General features: G+C 44.2%; 1 protein-coding gene across 1 annotated transcript in view; it reads right to left on the reverse strand.

Moving 5' to 3' along the window:
• The window catches only part of Ostf1 (osteoclast stimulating factor 1), a 47,300-nt gene that overhangs the window by 22,537 nt on the left and 5,686 nt on the right, over nucleotides 1–19,077 (reverse strand). The window contains exon 2 of the mRNA XM_028874893.2: nucleotides 3,885–3,931. Within this exon, the coding sequence (XP_028730726.1) occupies nucleotides 3,885–3,931 (47 nt within the window). The remainder of the gene's footprint in view (nucleotides 1–3,884; nucleotides 3,932–19,077) is intronic.

Below are 19,077 nucleotides of genomic sequence, written 5' to 3' on the forward strand. Positions count from 1 at the left end.
TTATTACCAAAACTGGAGCTGGCTGACACTCTCACTGTCTCCTGGGGTTGTGAGTTGCTAAAAGAAGAACCATAGCCTTCCAGGCTGCTGTATAAGCAAGTAAAGGGTCCCTAGCTTCCAGCTCAGCCTTCAATATGTCTAGGCCACAGTGCTTTAAAGAGGTAGTTGGTGCGCTATAAACCATGTGTTATGCACTCAACCTACTATGCCTGCAGTGAGCTGTATACTTGGTGTGCTTGGAGTACTGTGACCTCAGTATACTGTGCAATGTGTTCAGAATGTGGAGCTTGTGGTGTGCTGTGCACTCAGCGGTATATTCAGTGTATTCTGTAGTGTGCTGTGAACTTAGTGTACTGAGTATAATGTGCTACATCCTCAATGTGCTGTGTTCTCAGAGTGCAGTGCCCAGGGTATGCTGAGTAAATGGTGTGCTATGGATGCAGTAGACTCAATGTGTATACTATGCTGAGCATGTACTATGCTGTGTGCCACGGTGTGCTGAGTATCCTGTGTGCTGTACTGTGATGTTTGTTGCTGGAGGGCTTCTCTCCAGGTTCCACCAAGCCCGCAGTCCCACAATCCATGTATAAAATAATCACTCAGACGCTTATATTACTTATAAACTGTATGGCCGTGGTAGGCTTCTTGCTAACTGTTCTTTTATCTTAAATTAAACCATTTTTATAAATCTATACCTTGCCACGTGGCTGGTGGCTTACCGGAGTCTTTACATGTTGTTTGTCTTGGCGGTGGCTACAGTGTCTCTCCTCCTTCTTCCTGTTTCCCCAATTCTCCTCTCTCCTTGTCCCGCCTATACTTCCTGTCTGGTCACTGGCCATCAGTGTTTTATTTATATAGAGCAATATCCACAGCACTTCAGGTTAATTTAAGATATAAAAACAGTTAGCAAGAAGCCTGCCACGGCCATACAGTTTATAAATAATATAAGCGTCTAAATGATTATTTTATACATGGATTATGAAACTGCAGGGCTTGGTGGAACCTGGAGAGAAGTCCTCCAACAACAGTGTCCTTGTACCATGGTGTGTGGTGTGCGTGCCTTGCGCATGACATGCTGAGTGATCAGTGTGCTGTGTGCCCAGACAAAGATGATGACTGCCTGTTACAGGGGAACAAACAATGCTTCCAGCATTGTCCAAGAGACAGGTTCATGCTCTCACAAAAGTAAAGGAATGTCTGGGAGGATGTTCAATATCTAATAACAGCTAAAGGAAGGCCTGTGTGAGCTGGTGACCTGTTCACTAGATACTTCAGTATCTAGACTGACAGAAGGGAGAACATGGAGCAGTGTGAGGATAACAGGATGTGGAATGGCCATTACTGACTCTCAGGTCCAGCATATCAAAAATTATAGTCACAGTTTAAAAACAGAATACTTTTTAAATTACCTAATAAATTAAATATGTATTATTCCTGTATATTCAATAATAACTAAAGCTTAAAAAAAAACAGCATGGGGAAACTCCCTCTAGCAAAGAAATGGAGGTAAATTAGTAATCAATATATCAAACAAAGAAAAGTATTTGTTAAACGTCCATCAAGAGAGCAACCAGCACTCACTGGCAATAGCATTATTCCAGCTCTGTTGCCGGCTTACGTTATCAGAGTTCTCACTAAACCAACAGAGACAAAGGTTAAGTCATCGTCTCCATGTCACAAGCAGCAAAAGAGGCAGGACAAACCGGAAAGCCTAGCTCAGGCTCTGAACCGGGGTCCTGCTCCCCAGATGGGACCTGCCTGTACAGTACTGTGCCTGAGTAGGCCACAGTAAGAGGCACCTACTTCTAGTGGGAGTGCTCAGCGCAGTATTCACGGAAGGGAAAACAGTTCACATGAGCAGGGGTCCAGAGAAGGTGCAGAGATGGGGCTACTGAGAGTCCTCTGGGTGATACAAGAAGGGGGAGGGGCGGGTGGCAGGGGCAATGGAACAAGAGCTACACCACAGAGGACCACATAGTGAAATACAGATGGGCAGCAGATGGTGGGCCGAAGCCACAGATTGGAAACATTAACCTAGCAGGGAATGCAAACAGAATGGAGAAGCTTGATTCACACTGGAAGTGAGGAAAGGCCAAAAGTCGGGGGAGTCACATAGCGAGGGGAGGTCAGTGAGAAAGGACAACAGTGGCCCGGCTAAGGACACCTTCAGTCACTACCCTCAGGGAACATAGGTCTCATTCTAGAGGAGGCTTCTGTGGCCTTGTGTTTGCATGGCCTGAAGGAGCAACTGATGATGCTGTGAGCTCCCCTCCACAACTCTCCTCCTCTGTGATCCTGATCTCATCAGAGATGTCCCTGTAAGCAAAGTTAAAGATGACTCTGGGCTCAGGCCACTCTACCTGTCATGGCCTTTTGTGCTTCCTCCCTAATTCTGGGTTGCTGTCCCAACTCCCAGCACCTCAGAGACAGGGCCTTTTGTTTTTGTTTTTTTGAGACAGAATTTCTCTATATAGCCCTGGCTGTCCCAGAACTCACTCTGTAGACCAGGTTGGCCTCGAACTCATAGAGATCCACCTGCCTCTGCCTCCTGAGTAATGTGATAAAAGGCATGCGTCACTACCTCCTGGCTGGAAACAGTCTTTATTGAGATCATTAAGATTCACTGAAGAGACAGGAACACTGACACACCCAAGGAGAGGCCATGTGAGGGCATGGGGAGAAAGTGACTTACTATAAGTTATCATGACAGGCCTCAGAAGAAACCAGCCTTGCTATCGACTCCATCTGGGGCTTCCAGGATAATGAGGAATTGTATGTCTGTGGCTAAAATGTCAGGTCTGTGGTTCTGCTGCAGCAGCCCCTCCACAAACACTCTACCCATGGCTCACCCACCTCATACGGTGACAGTGACAGCCCCGGAAGCCTGCTACCTCTGAAGTCTTGGGAAAGCTCCTCTGAGTATGTAGACTTGGACTGGCTATTAATCACTGTCACCAGCTGATGACCACCAAGTGATGGAACCTTCTGTCAGGACTGTGGTGTAGAGCAGTGAGCAGTATTCCCATGTTCAAACGAGGAACTGGGTAGAGGTTTAGAAAAGGGCAGATTGTGATCTCCCAGCAGGCCCCGGTGCTGGGAATCAGCACTCAGAGTGGGAGAGCCATGCCAGTGATGATGGATACCATGGAGTAACTATGGGAGAAAGGATGGGTGCCATGGAGGGTGTTCAGGCTTCCTTCCTATTGCCTGATAAAACCCTGACGAATGCAGCCTAGGGAAGGAAAGGGCTGACGCAGCTTACATTTCCATCACGGGGCAGGAACCCAAGCAGGAACCTTGAGAAATCACGGAGAAATGGTGTTTGCTGGCTCCCTTGTGCTCAGCTAGCTTTCTTATATTTCCTTCAGCTGTCGCTGCACTATTCACAAAGGCCCATCCGGCGTGTGGCACAAAACAGGAGCTCACTAAACCCTGAGTGGGTGGGTGGACACCGGGATCCACAACAACAGGAAATGCTGACAGAAGAGCTAAGATAGATGCTCCAGGAGGCCGGCGGAAGGTGTGAGGTAGAGGGTCAAGGAGTGGGTGAGGAGGTTAGTGTGTGACCCACAGCAAAGCTGACAAAGACTGGGGTCTCTGTAGTTTAGATATTTTTGTACGTGGGCCCCTTGGTGACTTAAAACAGATGTCACCACACACAAGGAGAGAAGCCATGTGAGGGAGTCTATGACCTCCAAACTCAGGCCATGCACATCAACCTGGGGCTTAGCTCCACTCACTAAGGGAGAGCCGTGGGGAGAGACTGGACACTCATCCTGTGAATTACTCACAGCATCACAGAAAGTACGGACTACTTACGCCAGAACAGGTATCTAAATAAAGTCATCTTACATCAATTTTACAATTTAAATCAGAATACTTACAGTCCTGGGTTCAAATGTATACAGCGCTCTGAAGACTTTAACTTGCCCTAAAAGAAGAAAAAAACAGAAAAAGAATCTGATCAACTCTTTTGTTTCTAACTTTATTCTAAGTTATTATCGATTTTCCTCGTTAGAATTCCCAAATGAAAAGTCTATTTGGGAATATTACTTTAGAGCAGTGGTCCTCAACCTTCCTAATGCTGCAAGCCTTTAACACAGTTTCTCATGTTGTGGTGACCTCAACCATAAAATTATTTTCATTGCTAACTTAGTAACTGATTTTGCTACTGTTTTGAATCACAATGCAAATATCTGTGTTTTCCAATGGTCTTAGGTGACCCTCTAAAAGGGTCATCTGACCCCCTCCCAGCAACCCATGGCACTGCTTTAGAGGTAGTACCTTTTCCCCACAGGATGACATGACTAAAATGTTTATTGCATTAATACAACAGTAAGCACATGTCTTTGGCTTGACAGGAACTACAGATTTGCACTGCATCTCTGTCCTGAGTAGAGACAGCCCTAACAATAATGTTATAATATTGCTTAAAAATATAAAGTTGAGGTGTTGAGGGGGCTGGAGAGATGGCTCGGCAGTTAAGAGCACTTGTCTCTCTTCCAGAAGACCCAATACAGATGTCATGCAGGCAGCTCACAACTGCCTACAACTCCATTCCAGAGGATCTAACACCCTCCTGTGGTCTGTACAGGAACCTGCGCGCGCGCGCGCGCGCACACACGCACACGCGCACACACACACACACACACACACACACACACACACACACACACTTTGCAATCTGAATTCTTGTGCTATGTCTCTCTGTGTCTATGAAGAGAAAGTCACTGGCAGAAATAAATGTAATTTTTTTTCCCTTGTTTTTGTTACTTTGCTTGTTTGGAGACTCCATCCACACCTTACAACCCTTAGAGAGAAAGGAAATATCACAAGGAGGAAGCCAGGTGTGATGGTACCGACCTTTAATCCCAACACTTGGATCTCTAAGTTTGAGGCCAGACTGATCTACATAGCAAGTGCCGAGACAGTGAGAGCTGGTGCAGAAACAAGGAGGCAGGAGGAGCTGCCAGAGAACACTGTTTGCTGATTGTCTGCAGACGGTGGAAATTAGTTATCTCAATTTTTTCAAACTTTCCAAAATGCAAGGAAGCAGCCCATTGTGATCAACATGAACAATAGAACTTTCTAGTTCCTTACAGATAATGGTAAGGATGAAAGATGTGGATAGTCTTGGAAACAAGATACAACAACAACTTTAATGGGCTCAGATAAAACTCCATAGAAATTGAAGAACCTGAAAGTAAATACACAGTAAGTGACTGAACCACTAATTTGCATAACTGAAGTTCTTTTTTGGCAAAAAAAATAAATAAATAAATAAAAAATCTGGCTTGCCGTCTGTCCCTGTCCTAAGAACTTGCCTAAGGTTGAAAAAGGGGATGGATTAATTTCTTTGGCAGAGGAGATTTCAAAACAGCACATTACTGAACCTGTGGTATGTATTACTGGTAACTTTTATATAGTCTACAATGAAAAAGAGCAAGTAGGGCAAAATGTACAGTGTAGAGAGAAAAAGAACAACAGGAGGCTTGAGGCTGTAATACTAGAAATTAGAAAGGCCTTCTCTGCACTGGAACAAAAGGAGGGTGTCCTCAGGACAAGATTCCACTTCCTAAGCTTCTGACCTGCAGAAGAGAGCTGAAGGCACCTTCTCCTCATAGCAACTAAATAAACACGCGGCTGCTCATGTGATTCAAGGGTGCCAGCATCCATCCCACACTGGCAGCTGAACTTGGCAGTGTATTCCATGCCTACTTGATACTGACTTTAGAGCCATGAAGGCTGCAAGAATGAAGGGGTCATGGATTCTTCCTCCATGGTTTCAGAGAGCTGCTGAGGCAATCAGTATAAAACAAGGGAGTCCTTGCATGAAGGCCATGAGAGGGCAAGAGGCTGTGAAAAGCCATTGTGTAATGCTATCAAGTGAAGCCTGAGTTGCAGAAGACAACCCATGATGCTGGAGATGCCAGAGCCATGAAACATCTGCCAAGCAGAGCTATACAGGATACAGAATCATGGGGGGGGGGGGGATGTTGAAGAGAGCAAAGCTGGAAGGGCAGAGCCTTTAAGTCCTTCAAAGATTAAGTGACAGATGTTGGACATGGCGCTGCAGGATTTGATGTTTGCCTTGCTGGGTTCTGGTCTTGTTTTAGTTCAGTATTTCTTTACCATGCCCCATTCCTCCCTTCTGGAATGGTAATGATATTCTGTGCTAATATACATTGGAAGTGTATAATTTGATTCTTAATTTTACAGATGGGGAGTTAGAATTAAGAGATTACCTTGAATCTGGAGAGAGACTCAGTGTTGAGAGTGTGAAAAATTATGGAGACTTTTCAAGTTGGACTAAATGCATTTTGCATTATGGTAAGACCATAAGCCTATGGGGGCCAGGGAACTGAATATGGGTGGTTTGAATGAGAATGCCCCCCAGAGTCTCAGGCATTCAACTACTTGGTTACTAGTTGGCAGGGCGGTTTAGGGAAATTTAGGTGGTGTAGTCTTGTCAGAAGAAGTACATCACTGAGGGGTAGGAACTGTAATAAAAAACAACTTGTCACTTTCAGCTTGCTCCCTGCTCCAGGCTGTGATTAAGGATGTGGGTTCTCAGCTTCCTGCTCCAGCTACAACACTGCCATGCCTCCCCGCCATGATGGACTCTTATCCTCCAGAACCATAAGCCCAAAGAATCTCTTCCTCCTGAAGGTTGTCTTTGTCATAGTATTCTGTCACAGGAACAGAAAATACAGTGGGGGATGTTGCGAGATATTTGATCGTACTGTGACATTCCTAGATTATGTTAATAAAGTTAACTTTGAATCCAGAGGTGGAGCCAGCAACCAGATTATTAGCCATAGTGAAGCCAGGAATACAGACAGAAAGGAGAAGGGAAGGCTTGGAATTCACCCTCTCTCTTGGATCTGGGAAAGATCCAAGAGTGTGGAGAGAATAGGCGCTGGCTGGCTCCCCAGTAAGAAGGGGAAAGTCAGCTGGTCACTCCTCCTCTACTTCTTTGATCTCTCAGGTTTCCGCCCCAGTATTGCCTCTTTAGTTTTTATTGGTAATAGAACAATGTAGCAAAACACAACAGGGGGAAACTAACAACAGTTCAGAGGCTATGCATGGGGGCTGGCACGGGACAGACAGGGAAGCTTTGTTCCTTCCACTCAGTCTTGCTGGGAATTTAAGACTTCTCTAAAAGCAAGTTTGGGATTCCAGAACACTCAGGATTTTGAATGTTCAGATTAGGGAGGTTCAACCACTAAAACTCTTAGGTCTAAAGCAAACAAAACAAAGAAAAACAACAAAGCATTTTGATTAAGGCATGCCCACACAGTAATTTTTACCATGCTAATAAAAACACAGAACCTTTAAATTCTGAAATAGCTGGTAGGAATTAGTCCAAGAAACTGTTCAGCAATAGTATCAATCCATTTTCTACAAGTCTTAACATTTTAAATCGCAGTTCTGGAACCCTGAATAATCCATATAGGAAAAGAACAAAATTAGAAATCACTTGTCCCTTGCACAAGAAAATATCCCATGCCAAAATGGCCTGTCCTTGCTATCTCACCATTAACAGAGCAAGTGGGTCTCAGCAGTTGAAAACCACAGGTCAGAAACCGTGAGAGGACTGAGAAACAAAATAAGCAGCTTTCAAAATGAAACGTGGCCATGCAGGGTGGCACAGGACAATCATCCTTCAGGATACTGAGGCAGGATGATTCTGTGCAGTCTGGGCCACACAGTGAGACTGTCTGAAAAGAATAACAAAAGATTAACTAGATCAGAAAAGATGAGTATACTATATTTAGCTGAAATAATGATTTTGTTTTTTTTTTTTGTTTGTTTTTTTGTTTTTGTTTTTGTTTTCGAGACAGGGTTTCTCTGTGTAGCTTTGCGCCTTTCTGGAATGCTTTGAGACCAGGTGGCTCGAACTCACAGAGATCGCTGCCTTGCTCCGAGTGCTGGGATTAAAGGCGTTCACCACCACCGCCCGGCTGAAATAATGATTTTGTGAAATGTTTTCTTTACTGGGAATGGATAAAAGCCTAAATAGATATTTTGGAATTTATCAAATACAGATTTTAGTATACTGGTGGCAAACAAGCAACTATTAAAATTAATATTTGGCAAATGTAAATGTCATTCACCTAGACAGAATGAAAATACTGCAATATAATAAAAATAGGAAATATTAAAAAGTTAAATTATGATTATAAACTTATTAGACAATCTAGAAAACCCTTTCTAACTTTTTTGCTCATCTATAATATGTACATGTATGTATGTATATGTGTGTGTATACAATTTAAGCACATGCTTATGTTTGTGAAAGCAGGCATATTCGGAGAACTAGCCCAGGCCTTCCGGGAAGGGTCTCCTGTTTTTCTAATGTACTCCAGGCTGGCTGGCCTGAGAGTTTCTGGGAATTCTGTCTCGATCTCCCACCCCCTGTAGGAGTGCTAGGTTACAGATGCTTACACCACATGTGCAACTTTTACCTGGGTTCTTGGAACTGAAACTCAGGTTCTCATTCTTGAGTGGCAAGTACTTTACCCACTGAGCCATCTGCTGGCTGCACACCAACTTTCAGAATTTCCTATAAAAGGACAGGAATCATAATTTCTCCACGCCATGAGTCTAGCTCAAAGGGACTTTTGTAAAACTAAGCCCACTCTCTATCACACCAGCTCTGCTAGTACAGCTATTGCCCATGACACGGTTGCCAGTGTGATAGTAAGTCTTGGTTCCTATGTAGCAGAAGCTGAGGGCAGGGTGTACCTTCTCATCACCTGGACTTAACTAGACGACGATGATGATGATGATAATCCCATAAAGATTATCAGCAACCACTCTATCTCAACAATAATTCTCAAACTGTATGCATAATTTTCACTGTTCAAATGATTTGGGGGCTTAAAATTCATGGCTTCACAATCATTGTTAATTATTACAACATTAAGTTAATAGTAAACCCAAATATCATGCCTTGTTTGATTACTGGTGTGGGTACCAAAAGTAGGTATGGGGGTTTCCTCTGCCATCTAAAATGAATATTTAGGCAGATGTCTGTGGGTCATGGCCAGTTGGTCAAAGTTGAGAGGCAGGTTCTGAAAGAAGTATAAGGCTAAGATGAACTTCTTATACTACTATACTCCTGAGTGTGTGGGATGTGTAGGTGCATATATGTGTATGCATATGTTTCTATGTATTTTTATGGACTAGATCATCAAGCAAAACATCTTACTAGAAGTCAAGGTCAAAAGATAAACCCTAAAAGCCACACTCCAGGCTATCTGCTGAAGGAGTCTATAGGGAATACTAAATATTTCCTCAATTTTGTTTTAGTTTTAAGATTCACCTATACATTAAAAACACAATATTCTCCCTCTCCCTCAAAAGCAAATAGCATAACTAATTTTATAGTTCTCAAGAGGAAGTCATTTGACCAAAAGTAAATTATAGAAAACATGAATTTAGTATATACATTTATTCTTCACATTTTTCCTGAGAGAATGAAAGCAATACTAATCTCACATCATACTTTGTGGGTATTAAACAAAGCATCCTACCTTGGATATCCTCAGGGTAAGTAAAAGCTTCAATATGCTTTCTACCAGGATTATAGCATCCATGCGTGATCAAAGAGAATGGTTGTTTTTGCTGTTTTTAGTTTTAGATGTGTTTTCTTCTTGATTATGCATACTTTACATCTGTGTGTGGGTATGTGCATGTAAGTACTGGGGTCCTAGGGATCGAGAAACGGGCATCAGATCCCCTGAGGCTAGAGTTACAGTCACAAGCTGTCCCCACAGAGGTGCTGAGAATTGAACCTGAGTCCTCTGCAAGAGCAGCAAGCACTCTTAACTGCTGGGCCATCTCTCCAGGCCCTGAAACAGGATGTTTTCTGCTCAGAAACGAAACAGAGGAGTCTAAACGACGGTATCCAAGAGCCAAAGCCATCTTTCTGTTCCTGAGGTGAAAGGAAACAGCTGTGCTCTGTGAGGCCAACACAGGCCTCCCTAGGGCTTTGTGGACTCCAACGCCCATAAATGAGAGATCATCCCAGAACACATTTCTTGGCTTGGATTCCCATGTGTATCATTCCACAAAAGCCCACTGCTTCTAAAATAACGAGGCACAGCAATGTCCAAGAGCCGAGGATGTGAAGAATAATGTAACTGCATACATTTCTTCCCACACACTCATATTCTTAGATTAAAGCAGATCAATAGAAAAGATGAATGCTGTTTGTATTCCTCTTATTCCAATACTACCTCTTCTCTGACTGCCACCCCCTTCTCCAATCCAAAGGGGGGGGCACAGAAGAATTTGCAGTATGTCTTGATTTCAGGGGCAGGAATGGCAGGCTCCTTACAAACAGTAGCCAGTGTGTTTCCTGACAAGAGGGCTCTGTTTATTAACAGGGTGCCTTTCTAGTCCATTTTCGTTTCATTCGCTTCCACTCTGCAGCACCTCTCAGCAACCTTAGTCATTGACTTGACTTCGTGAAAGATCACAAACGCTGGCTACTTTCATTTCCTCCACATATGACATAAATGTCCTAAATAAGAGGATTCAAACGTCCAAATGACACGTTCTTGTCTGACTATGCCCTGGGTAACTAAACATTAAAGAAAGGGGACAACGGTTGCTAAACATTCCTCAATAGTTTGGGGAGACCAGGAGGAAAAGTGGAAGAAAATGATTTCAGTTCTGAGACTATCTGGACCATCTTCTGTGAAGGGCAGAAGCCTAATGACGGACATCGGACAGCAATTCCTAGTTTTGTATGACCCACGGCCAGAACAGCTTTACAGTTTTAAACAGTCCTCAGCATGAAAATGATCTGAGTTCAGTGTCCAGGACTGAAGACTGATCATTTATCAGAACACAGCTGTTCATTTGCATTCTGCCTGGTTCGCTCCCTCACTACATGCAGTCACTCCCGACTTCATGTAGCCCACCAAGCCGGAAATCCTCAGTCTCTGCCCCTATACAGAAAAGCCCCATTCCCACGGCCCCTTCTGAAAGTAACAAACTGGACAAAGGTGCATTATGGGGAGCTGCAGCCCATGTGCTCTACAAAGACCCCCAATGAGGCTGGGCCCAGCTCCCTCTAAAATAAGACCATTAGCTGGGCAAATGACTCCACATAGCTAAGACCGGAGAGGAAATTCCCCAACACTAAGACCATTCATTGAAAACTAAATGACCCTTCTAAACTCACATTTACAAGACATTTATTTACCATGGGCCCGGCACCATGCAAAACACTAACTCACAGTGATTCACCGAATCCTTGAAACCATTCAATTCCTTTATTAACCATATTTCATAGCTGAGGAGCTACAGTTCCAGTTGGGAAGTACCTAGTCTGGGTCCACAGAACAAGGAGAAGGCTTCCCTGGGGCCATGGGATTGCTGAGGCCATGATGAAGAACCCAAGCTCTCCACACTGGACAGTCCTCAGAGAACCCACAGGTTCCTGGGAGTGAAAACATTCATATACATAAAGTAGCACATACAGCTTCTGACACAAATGCATCCTTGTTAGTCATCATTGTGTGCATTTGTACATTACTTAGGTATTAATGCATATGTCTTTGTTGTCACTAACAAAACAGTATTATCAAATTCTAGTCTTGTGTATTAGGGAATGCATCACATACAATATCCTGACAAAAAATACCTCAGTGCTTTAATTAAGGGAACAGAACACACATTACATCCCTGATGACTACTGGAGAATTAAATGAGTTTAAATTTGTACTTTTAAAACAGATTTAGGACCATGAATATAAAATTATTCATCGACTTAAAATGTTCGTTCATGTGTACATGTATACAACTCTAGAACATGTCACCTTTAAAGTTTTATCACCTTCTTAAAAAATTGTTTTTTGAGTGGGGCGGTGGTGGCGCACGCCTTTAATCCCAGCACTCGGGAGGCAGAGTCAGGTGGATCTCTGTGAGTTCGAGGCCAGCCTGGGCTACCAAGTGAGCTCCAGGAAAGGAGCAAAGCTACTCACAGAAACCCTGTCTTGAAAAACCAAAAAAAAAAAAATTGTTTTTTGAGCTGGGCTTGGTGGCATCAGCCTGTTATTCCAGGTACTTGGAAGATTCAAGCAGGATGTATGATCACACATTCAAAGCCATCAGGCAGCAGAGCGAGTACTCCAGGCCAGGACAACTGAGCAAGAGCTTGTCTCAAAAAGTAAATCGAAGGCTGGAGACATGGCTGAGTGGCAGAGCACTAGTCTCATATGAGCACAGTCCCAGGATCAGTAATGTTTGAAAAATATAGCTTTGGGGGAACAAACTTATGTTTTACTATTATGTAAGGGACTGGCTGTGATGTACATGCAACTAGCTATGTAAAGCAAGATACGCATAAAGAAAAACTGGGTAGCAGAACTACAAGTCACGTTTATTTCCTTTATGTTATGAACTGCCAAGAGTGAAGAGGAATTACTAGAAAATATGATCTTTATTAATGTCCTATTGAAGGACAATTTGGAAGTCATGTGCAACTTATCAGGATGTACTAATGGGGTCCCCTTTGCTCCCCATTTTCTCCCTGAAATAGCCATGAAAAGAAATGGCAGACAGACAGACCCCCTACCATGGCAAAAACACTCACAGACACTAGTGAGCGCTGAGATCAGCACAGCTTACAGGAGGCAACGTCTACTTCAATTTAGAATGATCACATAAGGTACACCTGGAGAGGGAGGCGAGGGAGAGGAAGCCCCAGAACAAAGCCCAGTGTGGTACACAGGGGCGCAGGGCAGGAAGTGCATTCTGAGGACATCCACCAGATCAGGGTGCTTGAGGCAGAGGGTGGAAAAAGGGCGAGAGATCAGGTTTGGGGCATGTGCCAGGGCTTTCTCAAGATCAGAGAGGCAGGGGAGGGGTGTTTGCACTTGATCTTTTAGCTGTTTTCCACATGATTTCCAGTGGCTGGGAACTGTATAAATCCCACATACTCAAAGACGGCAGGCACAAACAACTCTTCTAGGGGAGCAATCGCTAGAACACTTACATGTCTAAGCCGACATGCGCACTCTTTCAAGTGTGTTAGAAAGACCACCAAAGAAATAGTCGACCGGAAATACACACACACACATATACACACACACATACACATACATACACACACACACACACACACACACACACACACACACACACACATACACACACTCATACATATGTGCACACATACATTTTCATAAAACCAAAGATAATTTTATTAAAAAACAACCTTCCTTTCAGCGATTGACTCCAATGTTTTTGTTCCTATTTTCTCTCCTCCCCCTGAAGTATCCACCACCCCTGCTTCACCCTTTCTGTATACTAGTCATAACTAATTACAGACATTCCGTCCTACTACTGGGAGGTCGGTAATTTAAAACAACAGGTCAGATCATTTCATGTATTAATGTGTGCAACCAGTGTTTAGAAAGTCTGTGAAAAAAACAAAACTAACAGCAACAACAACAAAAACGACTTCAGATTTAAATACCTAGAACACCCAGCATCAATATAATACTCTTTTAGACTTAGCTCCCACGGGCACAACCTAGCAAGACAATGTGCTGGGAGAAATGTGTTCATTTATGAACCCTAGAAATGTGTTGAGAACGTCTGAACTTTTGAAACCTGGCACAGAAACAAGGGTGTGCAGTGTGGGAGAGCCTGGAAGAATCACTGGGGGCCAAAATGTAGTCTCAGCGGGGTGGCCAAATCTGTTGGAGCAAGTTAATACTCTGGTGTAACAAAACAAACCTGGGCGTGTCTGAAATGTAAAAATCAAGAGAAAAAGAGAAAAAAAGTCAACAAACAATGCCTTTGAAAACTGAGCCCTTCCTCTTCCCAAAACAAAAGGATTCCATTTTTTCTGCAGCATGCCAAAGCGATCACAAAGACCCTGTCTCAAGGAGTCAGGCTTGATAGCAAAGTCCTACAATACTTAGGAGACTGAGGCAGGAGGATTGCAAATTCAAGGCCCAGCCTAAGCAGCTTAGTGAGGACTCTGTCCCAAAATAAAAAGATGGCTGGAGATATGGCTGAAGGGTAGTGTGTGTGAGGCCCTTGGTCTAGTTACCAGTAATTGTGTTTTGGTTGGGTGGGGGGCACAACCGAGGTGGAGTGGGCTCAAGAAAGGGAAAGGGGTTCATCTGCAAGAAATCAGCAAGGTGTCCAGAGCAGTCAAACCACTGACACCCGGCTTTCAGCTGGAAACTGCTTCCCTGGGTGCATCTTCTCTCATGGGGGCAGCTTTACTTCAGAGGTCTGTACCATGCCTGTCACAGGAGGGAAAAGGATGAGTGGTGGCGGCCCTGGAAATGTGGCCCAATAGCTTCTACTGCCATTCCATCCCAGAGCCTGGCCTGGAGTCTCCATCTCTTCAACCGTGGCCACTAAGCAGCAGACAGCTAGGTAGTGAGCAGAGTCCTCACGGTTGAGACCCTTTATAGAGATGAAGGGCTTGACAGAAATAAGGAGGTCTGGAAAGCCCAGTAAGTCCAAGAGGCTCCCACAGGGCCAGAGGTGACCTTTACTGGGTGAAGTATCATGGTGTTTCCCCAAACTACCTCAGACTTAAAAAGAAGGAAAAGTCCAAAGGGAGCAGAGGCCTCTAGAACTTCATTGGAGAACAGGACCAGCTAAACTAGAGATGTGGTTTTCTGGGACCACAATTAGAACAAAGTAAATTACAGGACTGTTAGAATAGAAACCCCCTTTTCTCTCAGGGCCTGACAAGGGAAGTGGCAACCCATGAAGGTCACAAATTTCAGCACCTCACCTCCAGAACACTATAAGACTGGAGAAGGTCCCACTCCCCTCTGAGGCTATACTAAGCTCATGGATTGCTTTGAAAACCCATTAGAATTGATGGGTACCTAGATTTATGTGTATAGAGATGTGTGGCAGGAGACAATGGAATTTGCTCTTAAAATCTAGAGATGCCCACTCGGGAGGCAAAGCCAGGAAGATCTCTGTAGTTGGAGGCCAGCCTGGGCTACCAAGTGAGTTCCAGGAAAGGCGCTAAGCTACACAGAGAAGCCCTGTCTCGAAAAACAAAAACAAAAACAAAAAAATCTAGAGATGCCCTGCCTCCCTCTCCAGCCTAGATCCTATGGCATTATTTGCTGTTTTGCTGTGTAATATGTGAATGGAGTGGCTAGGACAGAAGAGGAAGAACCTGCACTCTCAGGGCCATGACCCCACCCACATACCGTGGTCACCTGAACCGCAGGCTCTGAGGTAGACACAGAATTCACTCTCCTCTATACTCAATGTCTACATTCCTATGTAGCCCACCAGCCCTCACTGTCTATCCCAAGAAATTAATATTCAAAGTATTATACTCTCCAATAAACAGAATCTGTTGAATCCTAATGTCACTGCAATGAAACCTGTTCCTAGCACGATAATTTTAAATTCTTGAGTTAATCCCTTAACTCCAGGTCTAAGAGTTGTTTATTTAGTAGTCGGGGAGCAGGGGTGGAAGAAAGAAAGAGCGTTTTAGTTTCTTAGTAAGATGCACCTCAATGCAGAGTAACACATGGACAGCCATCCTTTCAGGGGAAGGCTTCTCATCCCTCTGGTTAAAGACCAGCAACGAAAACCCTCTAGCCTAGAATCGGAAGTGAGAATTCCTATGAAGCTGACCTTGAGCCCACAGTTTAAGACTGTATCATTTCAAAGGGACAGAAAGATAAGATGGGAGTGCCCCAGAAAGAAGAACTCTAAAGGACACTTAACACAGAGAATGGATTTCTAAAAACTACAAGTCATATTCCCAGAGCTCCTGTCCACAGAGCTGACATTTTCTAAACATAAAATCCTGTATGGGTTGATGGCTTCTATGGAGGGGGAGTCAGTTTTCTTTAAGGGTGTGACCCCTGCTAGGTTGATCATGCTCCAGAGGATGGCCCCAAAGCCATGAGCATATAAACATCAAAACTGGATTCAGTGGGTTATTTTAAAAAAAAAAAAGGAGGGGGGGACATGAAATTGGGAGGGAGTGGAGTGGGTAAAGGTTAGGTCTGGAAGGAGCTGGGAGAAGACTATATGAATATGACCAAAATATACTGTAAAAATTTCTCAAATCATAAAAATACTAGTTTTAGGGCCAAGTGGTGGTGGTGCACACCTTTAATCCCTTGGGAGGCAGAGGCAGGCAGATCTCTGTGAGTTCAAGGCCAGCCTGGTCTGTAGAGTGAGTTCTAGGACAGCCAGGGCTGTTACAAAGAGAAACGCTGTCTTGAAAAACAGACAAACCAACAAATAAATAAATATATTAGTTTAATGAACAAATAACTCACAGAGAAAAATAAATAACCTGCCTTGGCAGTCATGCACGCACGGTCACATTTTACAATGGTCTCCTTAGAATCAGTGCAAATGGTGGCCCGGGAGCATCGTGCCAGGTTCCCAATGTTCTTTCTCCAGTTAGCAATAAACAAAACACTACCCTACACAGGCAGAATTAATGAAATGGGATCAGACCTCATTATCAATACACTGTACCCCACCCTAGCCCTCCGGCCATCCTCTCTACCTCTCAGGATCAGTCCTGAAATCTAACCTGGAATATTCCATCTCCCCACAAGTGTGGATCCACATAGCACTAAGCACAGCGAGGGGTGGGTAGGGAGTAACTAAAAGACCCAAGGGTCTGTGAGAAGCAGTGTGCATGAAACTATTCAGAAATATGAGAGATTATATAAAAGGTCCGTCCAAAGCAATGAAGTAAACTTGGAATCAGACTTAAGATGTGATGAAGAAACTAAGTCTAGAGTGGTCTTTATGACTTACCAAAGTCACCTAGCAAGTTAACTGAAAACTCGGGACCAGAACTTCTTCTCGAATCTGGGTTTTATTTTTCATTTCTGTAAGTGGCCTCCTCTACAGTGTATAGTGTGGGCCTCTAATATCCACTCTGAGGCGGTTTTCATACCATTAGAAAGTCACTCACTATTCAGGGAGTTCCTTTCCAAAAGCGTGTTTCTTACTTAATATATGTGTATGTGTGTGTGTGTGTGTGTGTGTGTGTGTGTGTGTGTATACACACACACACAACACACACACACACACCTTTTGTCTGTTTTGAGACAGGGTCTCATGTAGCCCAGGCTGGCCCCAAACTTGCTATGTTGGTAAATCTGGCCTTGAGTTTCTGATCCTGCTTCCTCTACCTCCCATGCTGGAATTACAGGGTGTACCATCATGGTTTACATGATACTGGAGATCGAACTCAGGTCTTTGTGCACACATGGCTATGGAGGCCCACAGAGACTCCAAGGTGAGACCTTATTCCATCTTGACTCAGGGTCAGAGAGTGTGTGTTTGCTTTGCCTGCAAGGTTACATAATAGAATGTTTTGGCCAAAGGTGTGGTTACCAGGTGTCTTATATTTCAAGGCCTAATTATAAGATGCTTTGCAGGAAGGCGTGGTCACCAGCTGTTTTGAAAATTAAGGAAGGGTCTACATTTGTTGTACTTTGTACCTTGACCTTGAAAAGGGGAGGTCTTTTGCCTCTCCCCTTGCTGGTGTATAAAAGGCCCATTAGGAATAAACTCGAGGCGACTGTGGTATTGACTCAGAGCCCTCCCAAACCTACCCTGTGTCTCTGTCTTTTTCTTCTATGCTATTTTTCTTATGTATTATTTCTCAATCCTCACTCCTCCCTTCAAGGACTGTTCGACAGGGCTGGTCCCCGACACATGGCAAACACTCTACTAGCTGAGCTACATCCCAGACCCTTACCTTATATTTTAATGTAAGTATTTTGGAGCTGGAAACTACAATAGATCAATGATGGGGTTAACAGTGATGGTGCACTAACTCATCAGATGAGAAGCAGTGAGTCCATCCTCAGGGCCCATGGACAGAGCAAAAAGGAAACCAAGTTCTAACTGCTGTGAGCAAAGAAGACTGGGACCCTGGTGCCTTATGGTGCCACCATCATGCGCAAATAAGTTGGCCATTCCATTAGGGTCTACCTAACATGAGGAAAGTAAGCCCACACCAAGGCCTACCCGAAAGTAGACAGGCCTCCAGGCCAACTGTGAAACAGTACATCAGAAATGCAGGGGGTCCATCTGGACAGGTAGCTAGACAGTAAAACAGTGGCAAATAATAAGGGCTAAGGACAGTTTAAGCATCGGGGATCTAGACACTAGTCAAAAGGGAGTCCAGAACAGATCTCTGACATCAGAGACCCCAGTTCAACCAGGAAATGGGCAAGAGCTTGTTACCAAAAGTAGAGCTCCTAATAAGCAGAATCAAGTCCTAGGAACCAAAAGTCCCCAAAGAACCCCTGACTCTCAACATTCAAGTACAGACTTGGCCCTCCAGAAGGGGAAGGAAGGTATTCAGCAAGAACCAGAACCCCTGTGGGAGGGGGGAGGGGTTCTCAGAAAGAGGATGGTAGCAATTGCCACAGCAGCAGCTCCTACTTCAGACTGCAGCTCAGTTCAGGCCAGATCCTGGCAGGCAGCTCAGCAGGTAACTCGTATTTAGACCCTACACGCAGATGTGGTTCAAGAGGCGGCTTTCTTCCCCCAACAGAACACTGAAGTTGGGAGCCACTTCATTTGGCACATATTTGGTATGAAAACTTGGGAGGGAATGGTTTTCTGTTGCAATGTTCCAAAGCCTGTCTTAGCCTGTGACACTGTGAGAATGTCTCCAATTGAGGTTCTCCAGAAGTACCATCAAGATGACGCTTCTCTGATTCATCAAGACAACAGACCCTCAAACAGTTAAAGAGGATGTGCTCTAGAAAACCCCGAAAACCTCAGCGAGCAATGCATCAGACATAAGTGTCAGAGTCTGGACCTTAAGCAAAGATGAGACACAGAAATCCTCCAGACTTCCGGAGTCAAGAGATACGTCAACTGAGTCTCATCTAAGGCTCTCACCGATGCTCACAGGGTTAGGACTTGGAAGCATCTCCCAGTAAGTGCAGTGTATGCTTGGGAGATTGTCAAGAAGACACATCAGAGCCTTTCCAAATTAACCCCAGGCTGAAGATAGCTCTTGTCTCACAAGAGTGAGTTAGGCCATGGATAGCCAGCAGGGAGTCCTGAAAT

This window comes from Peromyscus leucopus, chromosome 1 (genome assembly GCF_004664715.2).
Source record: "Peromyscus leucopus breed LL Stock chromosome 1, UCI_PerLeu_2.1, whole genome shotgun sequence".
NCBI lineage: Eukaryota > Metazoa > Chordata > Mammalia > Rodentia > Cricetidae > Peromyscus > Peromyscus leucopus.